The sequence below is a fragment of the Pogoniulus pusillus genome, chromosome 16 (assembly GCF_015220805.1).
Source record: "Pogoniulus pusillus isolate bPogPus1 chromosome 16, bPogPus1.pri, whole genome shotgun sequence".
NCBI classification, from domain to species: Eukaryota; Metazoa; Chordata; class Aves; order Piciformes; family Lybiidae; genus Pogoniulus; species Pogoniulus pusillus.
In genome coordinates this window covers 9,888,502-9,912,051 of record NC_087279.1, presented here as the reverse complement: position 1 = coordinate 9,912,051, position 23,550 = coordinate 9,888,502, and the positions used below count along the sequence as shown (strand labels likewise).

Below are 23,550 nucleotides of genomic sequence, written 5' to 3'. Positions count from 1 at the left end.
TATTTATCACTAATTGTAACCAATGCAGATGAAGCAATTGGCTGACAGTGCTGAGCAAACCCCATGAGCTTACTGCAATTATCTAGAGTATGGGTACACTGTTATCCTTGACTCAGGCTAATCCTATGCCATTGCAGTCTTTTTTAAAATGTCCATCATTCCCTTCTCCTGGGGATCAATTTTATATCCAGGGGAACTGCTTGGTGTATGAAGCAGATCTCTGTAGTAGGAGGAATCTGTTTTTCACTGAGTTTTCAGCACACGTAGGATTATGAAACATCAAGGGAGCTGGCATGAACCAAGACAGTATTTTAATAACAGCCTCTGCCTGCTCTGCAGAGGCTGAAGCAGTGTTGGAGAGTATTTCTGTCACTCCTGGAAGCAGATGTACGGGGATGGTGTAACTTACCTGTTTGTCTATTCAAGGATCATTTTCCATCCTTCCATCAGCTATTTGGGGTTGAGTGAAGGGGATGAATACACAGGAATATCCTTAGTAATGCTAAAAGGCTCTAAGGTGGTAGTACTGCAGGGTGTTCTGGAGATGAGGAGTCAGCCACTGCAGGGTACAACCTTAGTTCAACACGGCTCCCAGAGGGTTCCTTTATTGTTGCAGACTTCCTGGCTGCTCCCCTCCTGGAAAGCTGATCAGCACAAAGCAAAATCTGGCTCACGTGTGGCCCTGCAGAACAGCATCCATGCCTCTGACTTGCCTTGGATCCTTCACTAGCTTTGTGTGGAGTGTGTCACTACCATGTCTCAGGTGCTGCACAAGCAGAACTGCCTGTGTTTAAATCTGCCCCTCTCCTCACCCTACTTTCCATCTTTGCATCTGCTCAACATTGCAGCCCCTCCTCACCCATTTCCTTCTGGGATCATAGTGTCCATTCTTAGGTTTGTAAATCAAAGTGTATAAGTACGTTTCTTATATCTTGTTGTTTGGTGGAGGTATTTGGTTTGGTTTATTTGTGTTTTTTTTTTTTTCCTTCCCTTTTTGTTTTGTTTGTTTGTTTTTCTCCAGTGAAAATGCTGAATTAAAATTGGATTATAACATGCAATTTATAAATACCATCTCTATGGAGAGTTAGGAACCCAGGCCTATTACAGGACATATCTTTTCCCTGTAATTAATAATAACTTTACATTTCTTCATTGCTGCTTTCTTTACTTTTCCTTGTGTCCTCCACCACAACCACCTGCTTCAAGGCACCCAAGAGATTATATGCAGGAATATTTATTTTTGCTGGTTTGCTGCAATTTGTATTTTCAGAAGATTCTGTGACAATAACACCTGGTATAAAATATTCCTCAAAAATGGATCCCCAGATTTTAGACTTTTGCAAGGTCTGTCAGCATTCAGATGCAGCAGAATTTGACCTTTCTTCCTTCAAGGTTTGGTACCCATAGTTAGTGCTGTGAAGCCAAATGAAAGCCTGTATCAGACTGAGGTCTGACAAAAAATATTTCAAATCCTTTTTGTTGGCTGGAATGGTTGATGAGCCTGGAAGATGTATTAGGAGGTTCTCATTGTCATGTTAATGGCAACTTCTTACTTAAGGCAACTTCTCCACTGATTTAATTGAAAAAAGTAAGATGAGCTGGCTCAGAATTGGTTTGTCTCCTCAAAGATTGCAGTGATTAGGTTTTGCTTGTCCATATACTACAGAGTTACAGCTGCAGAACTGCATATCCTCTTTCTTAGGATGTATGGGATTTAGCTGTCATACTCAGCTTGGAGTACCTTAGGAAATTAGATTTTTTTTGTTCCTGGACCTACAATTTTTAAAACCCTGTGTGAGAGAAGTTGCAGTGTCATACAAAGAACTTCCCAGGCAATGGGACCAAACTGGAATGGTAATAAATATTTGAAGTGAACTTTACACTACAGATAGTTGAAGGTTTTTTGTTGTTGTTGTTGTTGTTGTTTGTTTGTTTTTTTTAATAAGGTATTTGTTATAAACTATTTGCTTAATTTTTGATCCATTTTTTGTAAGCAGCACAATTGGACAGAGTAGGTGAATAACTTCCATGTCAGTGGCAGCTTTTCATCTTACGTGTCAAAAAAACCTGCGTAAGTCCCTTTATTGAATAAAGGATGCAGTGTTCATAGTTTAGGAATCAGCTCACTCATGCAGAGGCAGTTTGATAACTTTAAAGTATTTCTTGTGCTTTTTGAAGTTGCCTTTATTGGCATCCATAAGGGTAGAACTGAAATGGCATTGAAAAACCCTTGAGGCATGGTACCTGAAGGCAGATCTGATGCTGTATGATTTGCTTATGAGACCCAAACTCTCAACATACTTATAACTGTAGCTATGTGGATGATTTAAGTTACTTTTAGTAAGAACTCAGAATCTGATCTAGCAGCTGTTTGCACTATTTTAACTGTTGTTTGCAATGGTTTCTGTTTATGTGAAGTCTACAAAGGCTTCTATGACTTCATTGTGTGATTTGACAACTATATGAAGCATGAGACAACCTGGGCTGATGTGCTCTGTGTTAAGGTCAGCCCTTCTTTGGTGTGAAACAGATGTCTGAAGACTTACAGGCAGCAGGAATCTGGGGGCACACCTCTCCAGTACTATCATCATTTAGGTATCTGTGGTCCAGTTTTAGGTCCGCGTGCACTCTGGACGGTGAGCAAGGAGAAGCTGTGTCTTGGCATAAGCTGTAGTTGTGGCAAAATTCGAATTCAAAGTCTTCTGAAAAGTTATTACAGGTCAGATCATACCTGAAGTTCCAGTTAAACTGATTTGCTTAAAATTGAAGATAATAATGTCAATGTGTAGTAGTTAACTAAAAGGAAAGGCAAATAGCACAAGAAACAAAATATGTTAAAATATCTAAGGGCAAAAAAGTGGAATAATTGGGGGGGAAATATCAAAAAGAGGAGCTTGGTTCTTATGGTTTAGATCAGACTTATTTTTTTTTTTGTCTGAAAATATTTAATTAACTCTAACTGTAATAATCCCTGTGGCATTTACTTTGTAACGTAGCAAACTACCAAGAATGCTTGGAATTCATGCATTCTGTTAGCTTGCTGATAATAAAAATTTTGGAAAGCCAGCTCACTTGTAGCATTTCAGGAAAAATAAATACTGCCACTTGCATTTGAAATGTTTTGCTTCCTGGCTTAGAGTTTGTATCTGTTGCAAAAGTGAGTGTGAGCTGTGAGCAAGAGCAGTCAATTTGCTAAATAGCAGAATCATTGGAAATCTACATTAGAACAGTAATAAAAATTACCTTGAGATGTGCACTAATGCAACCCCCTCCAAGCAATTAAAATGTCTCCAGAATTGTTTAAATCCCTGTTACTTTCTCAGCTTCAGATCCAAAAAGCAGTGATTATTTTCTGACAGTATCTAAAGATAATGCTGTTGTACTTATTGTTCCTAGGGGTCTCATTTTTTCTCCAGATCAGATGATTTATGGCATGTGGAGACCCAAAATAAAAAAACCTTTAATGTGATTTTTCAGCTGTATGCAATTTTAGAAATAACTGGAAGGTAGATTACGTTTAATTTTCTGAAAGTTTCCAAAGCAGTTACATCCTTTCTGTCCAGCAAACCCTCAACAGCAGAAGTGACACAACTTGTCCACAAAAATAGTATCTTTGCTCATCCTTAATTTTTTTGTATGTATTAGAAATGAGAGCTTTAAAAATCATGCAGTCATGTCCTAGTCATGCTTGTCTGTTCCTTCCAAACAGGCACTGTGAGATTTCTATATTAAATGGTTTTGTGACAATGAGCTGTGGAAGCAGCATGCTGGGGAAAAAACTGATTTCTACCAGCATCGGCCATTCAGGGCAGTTCCATTCCTTGCAGATGTGTTTCCACTATAGTAAATATTGCACATATGCCACTTCTACCACATGCACACAGCTCCCATGTCTAAGCCAGAGCTCCCATCTCAGATTTGTTTCATGTTCCTAATCAGTGTTCACATGGATAGTTTGCACATTTCCTTGCATCATCACTGTGCTATCCCTGATGTGTTTTCTACATTTGTGTACATTCTTTCTGTCTCTGTATACATAAAAGGGCAATTATGTGAAAGATGTATGTGAGTTAAGCAGGAACAAACACTTTTGATCTATGTTACGACATTTATTGTACAAGCTTTATGTATCCTTGTAGATCAGTTTCCTCTCTCTCTCTTTTTTTTCACTTAATAGAGATAAAACTTCCAGAAATCTGTGAAAATCCAAGCATTGCAGATACATAGGCATGTAAGGGTCAGGAAGTGTTCTCCTGTTAATAGCTTAAACATTATGTTATGCAGAGATAGGAAATGGAAAAGCGAAAGGCATGTGGCTGTGTTTGCTATGAGGCTGAGCAATCCTTGCTATAAAGATAAACAGAACCTTTGACCAGCACTGGGTCTTGTACCAACAGTTGGGGTGTAAACCTGTGGTTGCCACCTCTAATGCTACAAATTACTGCTTTCATTTTCACTAACTTTCATAGCACCATTACTATGTGAGATAGGTGATCATAAACGTGTCCTGTCTGTTGACTTTTATGATGACACTAAAAGTGTTTAGCAGTTGCCATGCTTTAAGCTGTGATTATGCCACCATCTCTACTTCCCAGCTGTTTGTTGCCACTGGTTTTCAGCGTCAGCACAGCTGTTTGTGTAGCTGCCCTAGGAAACAGATCTGCAAAAAAGTCTGGTTGTCTCAGGAACTCACCTTAGGGGTGGGTAGGGAAAAAGAGGTGTTTTATACTTGGCTCGTGTACCATTATTGCAAGTGAATTTCAGGGGAATGAAATGAACTCAGAGATCCATAATGACTTGTGTGTAGCATGAGATATGCTAAACTGAGATGCAAATTGCGTTATTTTTCAATGTGTTTGTGCTTTGCTGGTCTTCAATCATAATTCAAATCCCCACTGTGCCAGGTAGTGGCCTAATGTCTAAGCATATATTATAAACCCTGAGTAGCCATAGGAGAAGAAGAGACTAAGAGAAGCTTAGAAGGTATCACACAGATCACAGATTATTAATGTTTACTGGAAAACAAACAGCCTAATGACCATGCCTGGTTTTCAGGTAAATAAATATGTTCCAGAAAGCATCCTGTGTTATCATTTCTGGAATTACAGCTTTCAGACATCTTGCTTAATCTGTCTGAAGACAAATTCCAGACAGAATTTTGCTATTTAGACAAATCCTCATGGGTTGCTATAGCACAAGAACACTTGGTCCTCCATTTTATACCACTAGGAAAATGATGCCCCAAAGTTTCCAGAAATTCAATGCAATATTAAAGAAGCCTTTTTTTCTGAAGAACAAATAGCCAGTCACATGCCAGTGATGTGGACTGCGAAGAGTAAAGTAGCCTGCAAACAGCTTCATTACCTGCTGGTTTGCTAGCTGTTATTTTTCCCTAATACTCATATAATTCAGATACTTCCTACTGTGCACTTTTCCCCTTTTAAGTGGTTGCTTGTAAGGCAAAGGCTTGGCTGTATTTTTTTTCCCGACACATAAATGAAATACAGAATTGGGAATGTTTTAAAGCCACAAAATGGAATTATAGATGCCAATTTTCTTTGGTTTTAAACATCAAGAAAGATGACCTGATTGCTTGGTGTTTCTTCCTCCTGCCCTAGGAATCTCCCTGTTGTCCCTCTCGCATGGAGATGTTCCTTCATGATTAACTCTCTGTCACTCTGCTTAGTTCTCTGACAGCCAAATGAGTGCTGTAGCAGAGTGAGTCATGGCTGCAGAAAGCCATTTCAAGGACAAGCCAAGGGTGTTGAAACAGCAGCTCGACAAAGGCAGGATTCAGAACCTGTTCAACTGTTTCCAGCCTTGAGGAAATAGAGTTTAAGAAGCTGAGCCCTCAATAGTGAAGTTACTCTCTTGAAATCAACAAAAGCAAAATCTTTAGATGCAGTTTCCTGTTGCAGTTCTGTATTTAGGTCCGATGATGCTGCGCAAAGTGGCATTACATAAAGCACAGCAGATGCAGTCTGGATTCAGGGGCAGGGTGAAAGCACAAAGCAAAAACAAATGTGGAGAGCCATAGCAGATGAAAACATCTTAAAGATATAGGGAAAAAGAATTTCCAAGTGGGGAGCAGAAATGGAGCCTTAGTAACTGTACCTCAGCCTGTCATTAACATTATATGTACTTATTTTTTGTGTTTAAGAAGATTCAAATTAAGATGTAAAACTAAGGAGTTAAATCTGGTTTCTGTGATGTGGTGGTGCTAGCAAGGTCAGAGTGCTAGTCTGTTGGAGAGGAGGGGTCTCTGCCCACCTGTGTGCAGGGAAGAGGGCACATCAGCAGCAGGAGTTAGTGCTGGGCAGCAGCAGACTCCAGACTGTCTGCTCAACCCTGCATCAAGGCTTGTCTCAGAAGCATGCTCAAGCTCTAAATTATTTGTTTGTAAGCTAAAGTAGTCCTGGAGAAATCTGAATCTTCAGTGCAGCTGCAAATATGTCATGTCAGCATGTGTCCAGATGAGCTCTTTGATGGTTAGCCACTAAGTCAGGACACCACAGGTGCCAGCACTCGTTACCTGCCTGTGCAGACATGCACAGAGTCCTGATGGGGCTTATATGTTTGCTGCTGAAGCCTGAGGTCCTATGGCTTCACAGGGCTAGAGGGGTTGGGTGGTGCTGGTGTGGGATGTTTGGTGAAGTCAGAGGCATTAAGTGCTCAGTGATGCAACTAGGCAGAGTGGAGTCCTTTCTAGGGAGGGAACTAGTGACTCCAACTATGGATGCACTTTCAAGGCATACTTTCTTGAGGAAGTTAGTTTGTGTTTGTTCTCGTTAGGTTCTGACCACATTAGTTGCTGTATTTGGTCAGATATAGGGTTGTTGTTAGTAAACAATTGATACTGTTATTAAATTAACTGTTATTATACCATTTTCTGTTTGTGAGATGGAAGCACATTAAATTGACTGAACTGATGGTTCTGCGTCAGTTAGTAGTGTTGCCTGTCTCCTTCAACCATTGGCAGAGGAAACATTTTGCATTTTACGAAGTCCTGCTACATCTGAGCATGAGAGGATGTGTAAGCTCTGTGAAGCATTCTCATCAGTGCAGATGATGGTCTTTGTGTGTGTCATCCTGACTGCACGTAAACAAGAGTGGAGTGGATACTTACCTATAAATGAAGAGCCTGTGTTATTAAAGCACTAAAACTATAACAAATGAATGAACTAACTGGATGAATTAAAGATTGCTTTCAAGATCCAGAACCTTTCATCTCAGGTCACTATGATCAAATTTAGCACAATTTGGGATTACTGTTTCATGGCAAATCAGTCCAGTCCAGAAGCAGGGGGAAAGGTGAGGGGATCAGACATAATTGGTACCCTTGTTGAATGAATTGCTGGGATATCAAGATCTGAATGAAATTGTAATACCTTCTCACTTTTACCAGACAGGTCTAATAGGCCAGAGTTTGGTAGGTCAGTGTAAAAGGAGCTTGAATTACCCATCTGGGGCTGTATCAGTCCTCTGAGGTCTGGCAGGCAGTGAACTTCATATGCACTAAGCTTAATTGCAGTAAAGGCTGTAACACAAACAAAGCTCAGGAAGCTAGAAGATTCATGCTGTTGGAGTCTTTTTACGTTGTGCAAGCCTGTTTCCACAATAACAGGAGTTGTTATTTTTTCCAATAAATTATTAAATCTTGAGAGCACATAAATGGAAGCAGTATTGGTACTCAATTTTATGTAATCATTAAACAAATGCAACGTTTTTCTTAATATTTTCAAAGTCTTGCAATGTGAGTAGTAGTGGTTGTGGTAGGTGTTGGGTTTTTCTTTTAAGGACTTTTCTTCAGTGTCATTCATCAGCCTTGCAAAGTAGATGGTATTTTATGGCCATCATTGAAAACAGAAAATCTTATAGTATATGGCTCTTGCTACATGCTGATCTCCCAGAATTACACTGTGTGCTCATGCTTTGCTCTTAAAAAGTCAGCAACTCCCCCACCTGACAGGTGTGTAATGTTAAATAACAGTTGTGGACTCAGAGAATCGTTTCCCTAAAGTGATGACGTTTCAAGGAAAGAGTGGATTATGCTGAGCAGTAGAAGCTCAGAGGGAAGAAGGAAGAGCTGTCTGAAATTTATTGGTGGCATCGGTTTCTTTGAGATAGAAGGACTGGAAAATAAAAAAAATGTGGAAAAGGATACAGAGGACAGAGAAGTGATCTGTTGAGGCGATGCTCAGGAAGAGCAGTAGACATAGGGAGACAAAGAGAAATATACATACGTTAAGCAGAAGCAATAGCAGAATTAGGGCAACACAGAGAGAAAATGTCTGTCTTTTAGCATCCTGAATATTTCAGCATGACCATTCAATTCATCTCTGCTTGTCATTTACACAACCTGTAGAAAACAGATGCATACTCAAAATGTCTGCCTGAAAGGAATGACTTCATCCTTAGCCCTCTTACTTCAAGGTGTTTTCACTTTCTATGTTCATAATATATTATTGGTGCCATTTAAACTGACATTCTCTAAGTATTGCCAAGGATTGCAGTGAAAGTGTATCTGATTTCCTTGTTTAGTGTTAATGTGTGTCATGCTTAAGGACTGTATTAATGAACTTTTATTTTGTCCTGCAATGACAATTCTCTAGGCCCAGTCTCTTCATCAATGAATAATGATGAAACAGAGCAGGCAATTGGGTCATTCTATCCTTTAAGAGTGATGAACAGTCCTGAAGAGAATGCTGCATTGCAGCTATAAGCAAAATGGTTGTACAGATGACAAAATGCTTTTGAATCATAGACTGGAATATTCTGGGGTTTAGGACGATTGCCAGTTTCCCAAAACATTTTTTTTCATAGGAAAAGTCTTTTTTGGCTATTTAAAAAAGGCCTGTTTCAATGCCTTCTATCTTATGAACTTGGAAACCTGAGCTTCAATGAGAATAAAGTCACTTACCATGCTGTGTTCAACAGCCAGTGAAAAGGACCTGGGGAGTCTTCTGTTTCATAATATTAGTATAGCAGCTGGCTAGTGGTAATTTGCATAAGCTTTTGGATACCAACCTTGCCATAAATTTGGACTGATTTTCTCCAAAATATTTTGTGTGAGGCAGGGGCCATACAAGAAAATTGAGCTGACTATTTAAGGAACTATGTGAAGAAAAAGCTACTCTCCTACTGAAAGAGAAACTTGAAAATAAAAGATTTTCACTTAAAGTTACTAATGGGGCAAACTAACACCTCTAGACTCAGTCAGGTAAAAGGTTTAAATGTTCTTTTCTTGGGGTGAGTGTAACTGCAATAGCTCCACTTTCCCATCTCTTTCAATCTAAAGAATGTAATAAAGTCTCTAAATTGTGGTTATCTGTGGTTTTGGGTCACATGGTTAAAGTTTTTAGTGCCTAGAAACCTGCTTGTTTTCATACAGTAAGGACATCAGGTTTAGTTGCTTTTCTTTAACCCCTTTTTGCTTCTTTTCTAATGGTTGGTCTTTTTGTTTCTTTTACTTGCAAGATTTTATTTCTCATTTGACAAAGTAAATCATTGTGTTCTCTCACTGTATGATGTGTGACTCTAACTCTAATTGCTCAGTCGCCATGGCTGTGGGATAAGGAGAGACAAGTCTCTAGCAGCAGCTTTGAGAAGCTGGGGGCAAAGTAGTCTAAATCAAACTCAGTCAAAGGGATTTAACTGTTCTCAGCCCGTGGATTTATTTTGGAACATCTATTCCTGATTAACCATTGTGGTTTAACTCTTTGCATGGATGTTCTTATTTTGGATTAGGAGTGCCTCTTCCCATTTGAGCTGGATTAAGCGAAACGATGACTTTAATGAGCTGGAAGCAAAATGAAATGGCTAGCAAAATATAAACTTAGGTAGTGGATGTGCAAGGAGAATGCTTAAAGCCATAATTGATTATATGACTTGTAATTTGAGATTTCATTTTAAATAAAAACTTAAGCTTCCACATGTATAATGAAGGTTAATTAATAGGGGATAATTAATAGTAGGGATTGTTTTGGGGACAATGAGAAAATGTTATTTTTGCTTGCACATCTGAGCTGCGCAATGGTGGTTGTTGGTATGAACCTGATGCTTCTATTATTATAAATATGCTTTTGTTTTTGCAAATGTGTCTAATAAAAATTCTCAAGTATTTGTAATCCTTCTGCTGGAGTTGACCAAAATCAGTAGCTCTAATTAATTGGATGCTTCTAGACAACTGAAAGGGCTTCCTGCTCACCTCAGTGATGAAATGCAGGATAAGATGCGAGTCAGAGTTGCAGTTTTCTACCAAATATGCAGTGGAAGTAATGAATTCACTAAAGAGTGAAAAACAGGCTAGTGAGTGCACTCTTCATTTGTGGAGAAAAGTTAGTCTCACATGTTCTAGTGTATTTCTGCTACTTTTGATGTGGAACCAGTTTGGCGTTCATAAAGGTATCTATGGTGTCCTTGACTGCTTCTGACTTACAGTCTTACTACATACAGCAGGTGACTGGGAACATCATCCTTGAGGAGTTTTATAATTCAATTTAGTATTTGATTTGCACTGGAAAACAATCTGGAGAACTTCAGTAGTGATTATTGCATTCAGATGAGGTTAGTTATGTTGCGGGCTGATCAAAGTGATTGGCAATATGTGCTTCATATAAGAGAGAGTCTATTCTTTTGGGCTTTGTAGTGTGCTAAAGTGGGAGGTGTCTGTGGGCGTTGTGTTCCTAATGGAGTTCTGCTGCCTGTGGGTATGTAAGAATAAAATAGTGCTGTAGCCCACAGCACATCTTAGGATTGCTTTGGTCACAGTTTATGTATTCTAAGCATTCAAAAATAAAGCAAGAATCAATAAAACATTTTTCACAGTATTAAAAAAGGCATCAGGACATCTCTTGGTATTGTCCTGTTTTTATTATATGAGGATGAGAACTCTTTGGAGGAGTAATATTACATCTGTTCAATAGTGCTATCATCCCAGCTAAAACACTTCTGCTGATGCTGTGTCCCTGCTCTACTCTGCTGCTCTTTTATACCTAGACAGCTTTTGTGGACTGAATTAACTAATTACCAGAAGACTGAAGAGTCTTCAGAATTCCTTTGCCATCTTTTCTTCACTTATCTGGAAAATGGAGCACTAAGGGGCTGGTATAATTTGCCTGGTGACTCTATAAACTTTGACTATGTGACTTTGGTCATTCATGAGATATTCACTGTAGGCAGTATTCATGTTGGCAGCTTTGGAAGAAGTTTCACATCTTTCACTTCTGTTGAACCTCCAAGTCTGTGTGGTACCCAAGTCTACAGGAAGGGAAGATGATGATCTAAAGGATGGATCCTAGCTGTTTATAAAGAGGATGGAGCAAATGGCTAGGGATAAGTGCAACAGTGTTACACAGGGAATGGTGAGCACAGCAGTGTGTGCTGTGCTAGAGGTTTCAGAGGTCGTGAGCAGTGGCATGGATGATTAAAAAGCACCTTACTGTCTTACCATCTCACAGATTGGGTGTGTGGTTTTGAGTGATATCACTGTCACTTGCAGAAGTGATAGTGGCATTTAACATTGCTTGCAGATGGTGTAATGCTCATAGCACTTTGTTTTCTCCACTGTTCTCAGTCTTTTTTGGATACCTTGAATAGCCTCCTGAGCACACAGCAGCATAAAATACATTGCAGTTGCAGTGGCATAGCTTAGCGTACAGGTGCTGTGTAGCTGACAAGCTGACATTACTCACAGGAAAAGCAGATGACACTGACAAAGATAGCAATGAAATTAAGAAGACTTGCCAAGTAGCAGCACCTCTAAAAAGCACAGCTCACTGCTATCTGGTTTATTTGTTGTTTTCTCTTAAGTGAGGGTGGGAAAGAGTCCTGCTATGGAAACAGACTTGGCAAAGTGAGGTTTGTTATTTTCATTTTGACTCCCATTTTGACATGAAAATGTGTCTCTTTCTTCAGAACACAAGATTTCTTCTTATGCTACTTATTTTAATGTAAAAGACTAAAATATCTACATGAGGAATTAGCTACCTTAACCTACAAATTCTTGACCTCATCCTGAAAAAAACCCTCTTTTCTGTGCTGTTGTTGTTATGATAGCATATGTTGTTGTACTGTGTTGCTTTTAACCTTTCCAGTAGGCTTCATCAAATAAATACAAGCTATAGACCCTTGGAACTGCTTATACAGAAGAAACTATGGTGGTTGCAGTAAAAAAACAATGATAATAAAGATCTTTCATAGGAGAGAGGCATGACACACCTTCAGGATACTGCATAAGAGCCTTGTGCTGCACTTACTTTGTCTGCATATTCAGCTGTTTAATGTCGTCCTCTCAGGCCATGCTTTCTCAGCTTCAGAGGCTGTGAGGTTGCTGTCACTCATCCTGAGTGGACATGCTCTATGGAACTGAACAGAAAAAATTTGAGAAGTCATTATCAAGCTTTATGTACCTGGAAAGGATAGACATGCCTTCCTCACAGTCCTCCATTCCCTCTCAGTCTCTTGAATAGCCCCAATGCTAGTAAACTGCTGAGGATATGTGATGCTGACCTACTCTGAAGAAGCCAACATCTGTGGGGTGTCCCACTGGTTTGGGTTTGGCTGGCTTAGCTGCAGTAATGACCTTCTGTAACTCAGTTTAACTGTCTGAATATCTGCACTCTTACTGCACTGTCAATTCTGTGTAATGTAACAAGGAATTTGTAATGACTTCTCTAGTACATGGTGGGTAACAGATGAAAGCTGGATGGCGGATATACACACTAGATTTTTTTAATGAGTATTGCTGCCCTGAAATCTGTAATCACTTTGTTGCATTTGATACTACATCGAGATAGAACAAAAGAAAAATCGTCTCCAGGAGCCTGTGGTACACAAGATGAGACATATGTAAATGCTTTAATGATTGCTGAGTGGTGTAAGAGCTGAAGAAATGACTTCTGGTGGGATGATTATCTTCCCTCTGAACAGCTGTACTCTTACTGACAGCAGTATATTTGTAAAAAAAGAACTCTTAATTCCTCTTTTCTCGTACTGGACCTTTAGCTCTTGGTGAATGCTTTGCTAGCAGCCTTTGAAGAAAGCTTTTTGTTGTCTGTTTAGGCAAGAAAAATATTAGTCATCTGATGTGATGCATTTCTTGCCTTTAATATTTGATGTCTTGTCTGTTGCCTTGATGTAAGCTCATGGTCATGTCCTGCAGATAGGTCCAGCCATTAGATTATTCTGAAATGGTAACAGGTCTTTTGGTTGAGTGGCTTTTCGGGGGTTACTTTATGATCATTGTCAGGAACCATCTCTGGTTCTGCTGTTATTACCATCTTATGTAAATTATTTGTTCCTGGGTAACAGCTTCTTTTCAGAGGAATTTTACTTTAAAAGAAATTAGAAGGTTGAAGAAATGAACCCAAAATGGCTAGAGGGGGAAATGAATGAAACACATCGTGGAGCATTCAGTGCTTTTTGGCAGTAATAAATCCCGCATGGGATCTTGCAGTGAGTGTAAATTTGGAATACCAGGAGATGTGAATCTACTCTCCTGAACTTCCTAGGCTGTGTCTGGGGCAAGAACTTCAACTTTTTGCCACCTCATATAGTGGAGATAAAGCTGCTGATGCGTTTCTGTATCTGGACAGAGACCAAAATAGAAACTAATTGTAGAAATTTGAGTTATGTATCTGTTCCTAACTTTTATATTGGATGCGTTGGTTAGTAAGAAAGCTAAGTTGCCTTACTTCATTTTTTTAACAAGTCATGGATTTAGAGATGTATTTATGTGACTTATGACTGATTTTTTGACTGCAACTTGTAACAAGAAGGTTTACATAAGGGCTTTTGTAGTCAAGGTGACCCTTGTACTGCAGGGTGACAGCTGAAGCTGTGGTAGAACTCAAGAGGGCAGAATGTGGTGACTTGGCCAGTTGTCGCTGTGTGGTTTGGAGGAAGATGATTAATGAGGAAATGGAAGGAGCATTAATTCATTTCATGATTCTGCCACTTTTGTGTCCCTCTTGTCTGCACTTTGGCTGCTTACATCTGGCTGTAAAGGTTCTAAATCCTACAGGGTCTGATGGCAGAACAGAAATGGTCTCAGAAATAGCACCAGCAGCATAAAGCTTATAGGACATGCACTAAACAATTTGTAATTACAAAGGCTTTAAATTTTTAGACAAATTTCTTAAAATGTATGTAAACAGATGTAAGCAAAAGCCATTAATGAAAACAGGTAATGAGATTCATTACACTTCAAAGACGGCTTTGTTGTTCTGAGATTAGAAGGAAATTATTATTCGTTGAGGCTCATTCACTGGTGAAATTCAAATTCAGCTTGCTGAAATGCAGTAAATGCTGTCATTAAATACTCGTTCTGATGGACTGGATTCTCTCTAGTATGACCTAAACTACATTTCACTGCACTGCATCCAAATGTTTTTCAGTTAACACACAAGTGATAAAATTGGGAGGTCACAAAGGCATCCATTCCAAGTGTGGATATTTTCATTTTGCTTCACATCTTCGATGTATGTTTTAGATGGAAAAAAATTATGTCTGCAAAACAGGTTGCTTAACGCAGCCTGAATTTTGGTGACGTACCTGGTACAAAAGCAGATGTTAATTTTACTTGTCCTCTAGGTAAGTGTCATGATGACTTAATGATCTAATGAAGACTGCTGTAGGATTACATCATAGCATCCTTGATGACATCATAAGACAAAGGAACAAAATAGCTCTTTCTTAGAATTTGATCAAAAGCATACCAGTAGTCAGAGTCTACTGTGCATGTGGCCTTGCCTTCCCCTATTTCTGAGTTGGGGACCATTTCCTAAGGCAGGACTTTTTCAGTTCTTTCAATCACTGTATAGATAATACTTCTTAGTTTGAAGTAGAAGAAAAAAGCTTGCTCTCACTTCTGGTTTTTCCAAGAAAGGAAAGCAAAATAGTGCACAGCGATTTCCTTCCAAAGCTAGAGAGTAAAATCTCAGAAAAAGTGCTGAGACTGTGGGTTTGAATTTGCCATGTTGTAACAGCAGTAGTGGGGCTCGAATTTTTCATTCATGTTATGAAGTTTTGAGAATCTATGTGAGAAAATGAGAAACTGGTGGGCCTGGGCAAGTTACACTAAAGTAGTATGGAGCAACACTAGTGACAGAGACTGTTTCATAGCTAAACATGAAATAAATAGGATTTGTTAAACAAGGCAAAGAAAATGAAGTAATTGTTGAGGTGATATTTGGAGTGATTTTAGTTTCTTTGAAGACCTAGATAATATGATGGTATGGATGCTCATCATTTGAAAAGAGACTTTGAGACCAGGGTGATAGGAGCTCATGGGGTAAAATACACATTTGTATTCTAATGTGAAGAATTCATGCCCATCATATCTAATTGTCAATAGAATTCACTAACCAAACCAATTGGTTTTCCTCTATGTGTTAATTTCTATAGCAGTTCAGCATCACTGTGAAACCTCTGTTTGCCTTGCATTTGAAGTTAATTATGCTTTGACTGAAGTTTTTGCTCTTTGGAATTTCTGTCTGTGCTTCTGGATATATCAGAAAATGTACAGGAGAAAGCCAGTGTGTAATGAATGCTTTATTTTGCACATTTAGTGCAAATCTAAATTCTGTGGCTTTCATCTTAAAATTTAAGCAGATGTGAAACATTCTCTTAAAAGTTTTTTTTTGGTTGTTGTTTTGTATCTTTGTTTCTAAATTGTTGCTTTAGCAGTGATGTGCTTTTGCTATTTTTGCAGCATCAAAATCATTCTCTGTTTGTCATGCTCCATTTGGTTGCAGTAGAGATGACTGTCAGAGAAATATGATTTTCCAGGAAGAATTAATTGAAATGATGGTTTTGTATTCAGCATGCAGTAACTGACAGATGTAGATAAGGAACAGAGAAAATTCATTAAGTGGCGTTTCTCCAGTTTCTAAATCTTTTTCACCCTCCAGAAAAGCAACAGTGCCAGATGAGATCAGAAATGCATTTAATATACTGCACAGCATTGCAGGAGATGTTTTCTGTGCAAGCACTTTTCATTCTCTTGCAGATTTCAAACAAATTTTGGGGAAAATTTTTAGGAACTAAAACCTAAAGAAGTGATTCAGGTTCTGTGGAATCCTCAGTCATAAATTTTCACCATTTTCCCCAAACTTGTATCTATTATTTGTATATAAATTTAACCCAAACCTGCATAGTCATTCTAAAACACTTGGGCCATGTGAACTAGCATTGTGCAGCCTCGATGTAGAAAAGCAATTTAAAAGATTTGAATATTCACATTTGTATGGACAAATGAACATAGAAGCATGAAGACAACGAGCCCATGGCTTGTTGTCACACAGAATACCAGAAGGAATGATGCTTTTCTTGCTAGTAACATATGAAGTCTGGAGCCATTCTGAACTGGTGTTTGCTTTGATTTTGTTTTTTCAGTCCCCACTGGTCCTTTTTCTCTTCCTTAGATGTTTTAGATCTTCATATAGAAATGAACTACTTCAAACTGCTTTCATTTGCAGTGCTCTTTCATTTTTGTCACAGAACTCAGTACTGCAGGGACAAGTGAGAAATTTAAAAAACCCCATAGGAACAGTACTGAAGTCAGTATGTGTAAAACAAAAAAAAGCATAAAAAAAATGTAGCAGCAGGAAAGCCGTTTCCTGGTTAAAAGTACTGGTGAGGACAGATGTCCACTTGCAGATCTCGCTGTGCTAATTGACGTTTTCACCATCTGTACTGCCTGTCAGTACGCGCTTGCTGGGAAGCAGCATCCTGCAGATCTGCCAGTGAGACAGAAAGTGGGAGTGACCTCTAAGCCTCTTCAGGCAACCAAGTTAGGCTTGCTTGAAACACCTCTAGGGCTGCTTAAAAGAATGTTTCTGGATAAAGCAGATGATCTGAAAAAAGGAGGGCATCTCCTTATACCTCTGCTGGCAAATAGCAGGGAGAAGTTGTGGACGCTTTTGCAAAATAACTGTCTCGCATTGCCTCAGATTTTCAGTCACCTTTCCCTTGGCTGATCTTCTTTGTATAATTTTGGCTTCTGTATATTTTATTGTCCCTTTCTGAATGGCTGCACATGTATACTAATGGCTAAGAAGTGTTGGGCTCTGATTTCATCAATCAGCTCTAGATTTTTTCATTCTCTCGTTTCCTTTCTCTCTCTCTAAATGTTGGAGTTAGTTTCTGGCATTCAATGAGAGAAAGTAAAAAAAAAAAAACAAACCAAAACCAAAATTTTTCTGTCCAGGTGCTTTTTAGTAATGGTCAGATCTCATGAGAAGAGAAAGCTTTTAGTTTGAACCAAATACTAAATTTCATTTTCTAGTATTTCAGTGTCATTTGCAAGAAAATAAATGTCATCATTAAAGATGAATATGCTCTTTTCTTTAGGTAAGATTGAGTTAATCTCTCTTTTGCTTTGGAGGCTGCTTGGTGTGGATGTGTATTTCTGTGCTCACTGTGATCAGTGGCACAGGATAGGATATGTATACTTTTAATGACCTCTTGACAGTAAAGTTTGTAGCCTAATTTCAAGGTCATAAATCCATTCTGTGTAGGTAAATATGATGAAGATTGTTGCAAGATACTGCCTCCTGTACAATTTCAGCCATCCTTTTCATGAGTACCCAGTTGTCTACTTACCTGCTGGAGCTGGCTCACCACTGTGCACATATGGTGTCTTGGAAGATAGACATATCAGGGACATCTCTTTCTTCCACTTTACAGTTTGTTTTTTGATTTTTTTTTCTGTTTCAGCGCTTTGTATTGCTACTCTTAGATGCATGATATGAACATTTCTGCCCCAAATCCCTACCACAATCAGTGCCATCCATGTCCTCTCCCCTTTATATATGAAGTGACCAGTGTATTTGGAGGAGGCTGTGTTTTGGGGACCTACTGCAGAATGGGCATGCCATTTTTAGTTAAAATCTTTGTATGAAAGGGCTTTGCAGTCCTCTGAATACTAGTCAAACTGCGTTAGTTTGGTTTCTGCTTAAAGGCTTGTCCTGTGTCAGATCCCATCAATGGGTACTGTCACCCCTGATCTCTCACTTGTGTTGTCCTAACCAATGTGATCTGCATTGGTTCACAAAGGGCCACTACCCAAATGTTTCATAGTCTGCAACTCATATTTCATAGGGAAAGCTCCCTCATTGCATTGGGAGCTGTCTTGAAGCTCATAAAGAAGTAGAGAGAGGCTTGACTTGCTACTGTTTGAATCACTGATAAAGAAACATACTTCATAGCTTGGACCTCTGTTAGTGTCACTAAGCCCTAAGTGCTGAAAATTAAATGAAGTGAGGTAATAATAACTACAGCATGCCTGTATCTGGGGGAGGAGGATAGTGTTACTTAGAAGCTGAAGGTGGAATGAAAGTTTGATGAGTTAACCAAGAGTCAGAAGCTCCACAAGAGCTGTAATTATATACCTGAAGTGAAAGGCGAGTCAACATCTCTGCCTGTACCTAGCAGGATTGATATGGTCAAGCATCGTTTTCGTCTTGAGGAAATGGTGTTTTGGTCTGATGCTTTCATCTGACAGGCATCCTGATGGGAGCAGTCGCACCAGTCATTAATGAATGAGACATAAAGCTGAGGTAGCTATGGGAGAAAGTCCAGCAGAGGCTACAAGAGTGCTGAGAGGCCTGGAGCTGTTTAGCCTGCAGAAAATTCAGCGTGGATCTTATTAATGTTTATAAATATCTGAGGGGTGGGTGTCAGGATGGGGCCATGCTCTTTTCAGTGGTGCCCTGTGTTAGGGTGAGGAGCAGTGTGTACAGTCTGAAACACAGGAAATTCCACCTCAACAAGAGGAAAACATTTACTGTGAGGGTACTGGAGCCCTGGAGCAGGCTGAATTGCAAAGTTTTCCTCTTTGGACACTTTCAAAACTTGCCTGGATGTGTTCCTGTATGGCCTGCCCTAGGTAGTCCTGCTTTGGCAGGAGATGGGATCTTCAGAGGTTGTTTCCAACCCCCACCATTCTTTGATGCTGTGATTCAGTGATGCAGTTCATTCTAGTGCCTGTGTGGCAGTACATATGCAGGAAGAAAGATTGCTTTGAAGTAGAACAAGGCCAGCTTTGTTGATTTATACTCTGAAGTCATAGGCACATATACTTCTATTGATTACCAAAAGCTGCCAATAGGTTGACCCCCAAAATAGTTGATTTGTGCTTTATGATCTATTTGCAGAAGTGATTGCTTACATGTATGTATCTATCTATATGCATAGGCCTTATTAAGGTAAACGAAGTAATTCAAGACTGGCAGGCATTAGTGCTGCAGAAGGGTTGTGCTCAGAATGAAGGGTGAATGATCTTGCAGAAGCAAAGTTTACTTGCAACATCTACTTATTTGTTACTGTGCCATAGGAGGTACAACTTGTGGTTGTTCTTTGAGAAATATTTTACGGGATAAATGGGTATTTTCTATTTCACTACAATTGTAATTTCTTTTGTTCTATTTACAGGATTAGCTGGCACTGCTGCAGACCTAGAAAAAAGAAAGCTTATTTTTGGAAAAAATTTTATACCTCCAAAGAAGCCAAAAACATTCATACAGCTAGTCTGGGAAGCATTGCAGGATGTGACTCTTATCATCTTGGAAATTGCAGCCATCATATCTTTGGGGCTTTCGTTTTATCAGCCACCTGGAGAAGGGAATGAAGGTAAAAACTTTTAATAGAAGTTATTTGTATAAGTTCAGAAAAAAACAGTCTCATCTCTCAAATTAATTCCACCATTCAGAAGATCACTAACAGGAAACCACTATGTGGCTTGTTCCCGTTACCATTACATCTGCTACTGACATATTTTTTGTGTGCTTGACATTTCTTTTTGCAAACAGATGAACTTCGTGGTGTATATTAAATGAGTTAATAGAGAAAATTATGATATCCTTATAAAACTGGGGTGCTTCTGATTCTCTTTTCACCTTTGAGCTTTATTAATCTCAGATGATTGCTAACTTCATTACAGAGGAGAAATGTGTAATTCCTTATATAACTGATGTGTCTTATCTACATGAACATGGGCAAGTCTTCAGCTAGCTTATACCAACCAAAGTCCTGAACTTAGTGAAATTCACATATTTTAGTACATTTAATGATGTAGATAAGATCAGTGAGCCTGGCTCCAAAAGGAGCATTAAAGTCTGAGTTATGTTGCTTATAAACTACATACTGCAGAATCCTTCTGTGATAGAGTTAGAAAGTTATAGCAACCTGCCTAGCCTCCCCTTCCACCCTCCCCCACCTTTCCCCACCTTTCTCCCCCTTCCCCCCCCCCCCCCCGACTTTGGAAGATACTATTGAATTGACATGCTTAAAATATTTGTTCCTCTACATAAATGCAAGATTTCCATTTTTCTGGCAACTAATGCAGATTTATTTTCCCCCTCTCTTGCTCTCTCAGAGACTTATAAATCTGGATAAAACATGCTGTGTGAAATGACGTGAATAGCTTGGCAAACGTATGAAGAATTTCTTCCTCTACATATAGCCTTGAAATGCGTTTTGCATTCATTTCAGTTTCCCCCAGCTACTTTCCTTCAGGACCCTTCCTCCTTCCTTTTCCATTCACAAGCAGAATAAGCACATAGCTGTGCAGGGCTCTTGTATTTACCATTCTTTAATCTTTTATATTTAACCAGGAATCTTTTGCTGCTTTCTCACTGAATTTTGAATATATGAAGGTATCTGATTTAGACATGAAAAGCTAAAGAGGCAATTTATTTTCTAACTGAAGAGAATGTGATTTATTTTTATTACCTCCTATAACTGGACATAGTAGAATACCTTAGAGACATTGTAACCCATGAACAATGCTGTACAAGATCAGAATTTAATTCTGCAGCTGTTTTTTCTTAGGCATAAATGTGCCTAAAAATAGAAGGTTACCCTCTTATTTCTTAATTTATTTGGTGGGAAAGGAATATTGAAAATGGTGTTGTTAGAGGTTTTAGAAAGAGGGGAGATGTGTCATCACACATCTTATTTTGATACTGCATTTAAGATGTTTGTTTTCCCATGGGAAGGCATAACACGTCTGAGATAGTTTGAAAAGCTCAGCAGCATAGCCTGGGAAAAAGTGTTTGTGTTTTCCCACAGCACAGTATTTTATTGAGTGCTCACTGCTTCCCTATGATTTTAGAATTGTTTTCATGGAAGGTTTTGCCATATTTTACACAGAGTAAAGAATTTCTTTAATCCAATGCATTGTAAAGGTCCCTTACATTTTTTGAAGTCTTTCTTCAAGCAGTTGCATAAACGTGGGTGACTTGTGAACTGCTGCCAAGGATACCTGTAGCTTATTTATAGACATCCTAAACATTTAAAAAAACCGAACATATTAAACTTGATTTTGCCATTGGTGAAGTCATATTTGAATTTGATTAAATGGTTTTGCATAACCTTCAGTAGCCAATTATCAAATAAAAGTACATGTAGACTAATACTGAGTAAGATTCAAAGGATCTTTTTATGCCCTGTCCCCAAGGTTTTTGAGACTTGATTTTGTTGGTTGAGGAGGACATGAAATATGTAAAGCTTGTGAGAGTCAAGTTTGTCTGCAGCTCAGCAAGTCTCCTTTGTGTAATAGGAGACTTTGGTACCTGCTTGTTTTATGGCATATAAGGCAGTCTCCCTTCTTGAATTCTAATTGTTTCCTTTTGTTTGGCCAAATGAAATGCATTTTTATTTTGAAAATGAGTCAACAAGAACTGTTCCCCTTCCCACACTGATTTGCCCAGTCATCGCTGCTGATTACTTGAACTCATCAATTCACCATCATCCACACAGACCTTTGAGAATCTAAAACCAGTTCTTCTGTAATGTACACAAATACTGTTGCAGTGTAGAAGATAATAGGGGGGAAAGAAAGAAAGAAAAAAGGTAAAACTTTTATGAGCAGGCAGGTGTGAAACAGTGTTGGGGAGGGGGGTGAGAATGGAAGATGACAGAGAGCAGTGGATGTCCGTACAGATTCAAGGTGTTTGTAGTGACACTGCATTTTTCCTGTCACAGGGAAGTTTGTGTTGTGAATTGGCTTAGCATTGCACTGGGTAATTCTGCTGATTCTGTGGTCACAGCTAAGTGGCTGTGATCCCCTTATGCTTTATTGATGTCATTGAGGTCTGTGACTAGGACAGGCTGGTAAGCAGAGCATGCATGAGCCTTTCTGCTGAAGACACAGCTATGTGGAAGTGGGTGTTTCCATAGAAAGAACTTAGTGAATAGCAGAAGCATTAGCATCAGCCAAATGCTTTTTGGCCTTTGTTCAGAAAGGCTTTGGTCTATCTTCAGGAGCAGCTTGAATGAGGAGTCTGGCCAGGGAGTTGTAGCTGATGTCATGAAGGATGATACAACTTAGGAAATATCAGAGAAGGGTTTAGACAGGCTGGAGTCCACAAGGAGAGCTGAATATCTTTTATTTTGTATTATTGTCAAATGCACAGAGACCTGAACAACAGATGACAGCACAGTAGTGCAAGTTCATTAGCAGCCACCAAAATTATGTGGAAGAGCATCTGAAAAAGACCCACAATGGAAAGGAAGGTTGTGATTTGATTTAGCCTCTTGTCTTTGTTGGGAGTGGAGCCTTGTGGATGTCACCCAGTTGGAAGGAGTGGTTGTGCTCTGCTGACTCACAATGCACACTAAACCCAGACATTCCATGTGGCAGGGCTGTGCCTCAGGAACCTTGTCTAAGTGTGTAGTCTAACGCATGTGTGTTAGTGCATTTTGCTGTATTAGGCAATTAGAAGCTCCAAAGTTCATTCTCCAGGTGTATCTCTAGATTGGCTGTTATTTTCCATTTTAAGCTCTGAATGTGCATACATTGCCAAATTGAAGTCCTTTGACTGTAACATAATTGCATTTCCAAACATCTCCAGCACAGTTTGGAGGAAAGTAAGTAGATTATTATCTACTGAGTTGCATTCAGTTTACAGTGTTGGAAAAAGCTGACATTTTTGTGGGTTTGAAGTACCAGTAGCCATTCTTCAATCAACCTTAGCTGGAGGAACACATCATCTATTACTGATAATACCTGAAGATTGTTTTCTCCTACAGTTCTTCATTTAAGGTATGGGAAAAAACATGATTTAATTCTCTGCTGCAATCACAAAATCTTATCTACAGGAACTACTAGATAGTAACATTGTTTTCTTTAATTGCATCTCCAGAAGCCACTTCAGTTCCTGTATTTTCATATTTCTTAGCAAGAGTGAAGGTTTCAAGAATTTTCTTCTCAGAAGCTATGCTACAGTTGCTTTTATGATCTGCTTTGCATTCCCTTTCACCATCTGACAGGCCATTAGAAGCAATTGAGAACTTCTGCATAAATTATTGTCAGCCCTGTGGCAATTACTGCTCTCATTACTGATCCACACAGAATCATTTTTCCAGTCTTCCAAAAAAGTGCAAAACTGCTGCTGTGATTTAGAAAATGTATTTTGAGAGAAAAGTGCTGGTGCAGATGTAGTCTCTGCTATGGTGATGATCCTTCTGTGTCCTGGGTTAGTAGATTACAGACTGTTCCCTGAGCAAGCAGAATAGCGAGCCTACGAGACAGAAACAGGATGTAAT

General features: G+C 39.1%; 1 protein-coding gene across 11 annotated transcripts in view; it reads left to right on the top strand.

The window, feature by feature from the left end:
- The window catches only part of ATP2B2 (ATPase plasma membrane Ca2+ transporting 2), a 398,492-nt gene that overhangs the window by 264,204 nt on the left and 110,738 nt on the right, over positions 1 to 23,550 (top strand). For all 11 annotated transcript variants that reach the window (XR_010305183.1, XM_064156366.1, XM_064156370.1 and 8 more), the window contains one exon: positions 19,435 to 19,632. Coding sequence is in view for 10 of the 11 variants with exons in the window: in XM_064156366.1 (XP_064012436.1) it covers positions 19,435 to 19,632 (198 nt within the window). In the remaining variant the exon portion in view is untranslated. The remainder of the gene's footprint in view (positions 1 to 19,434; positions 19,633 to 23,550) is intronic.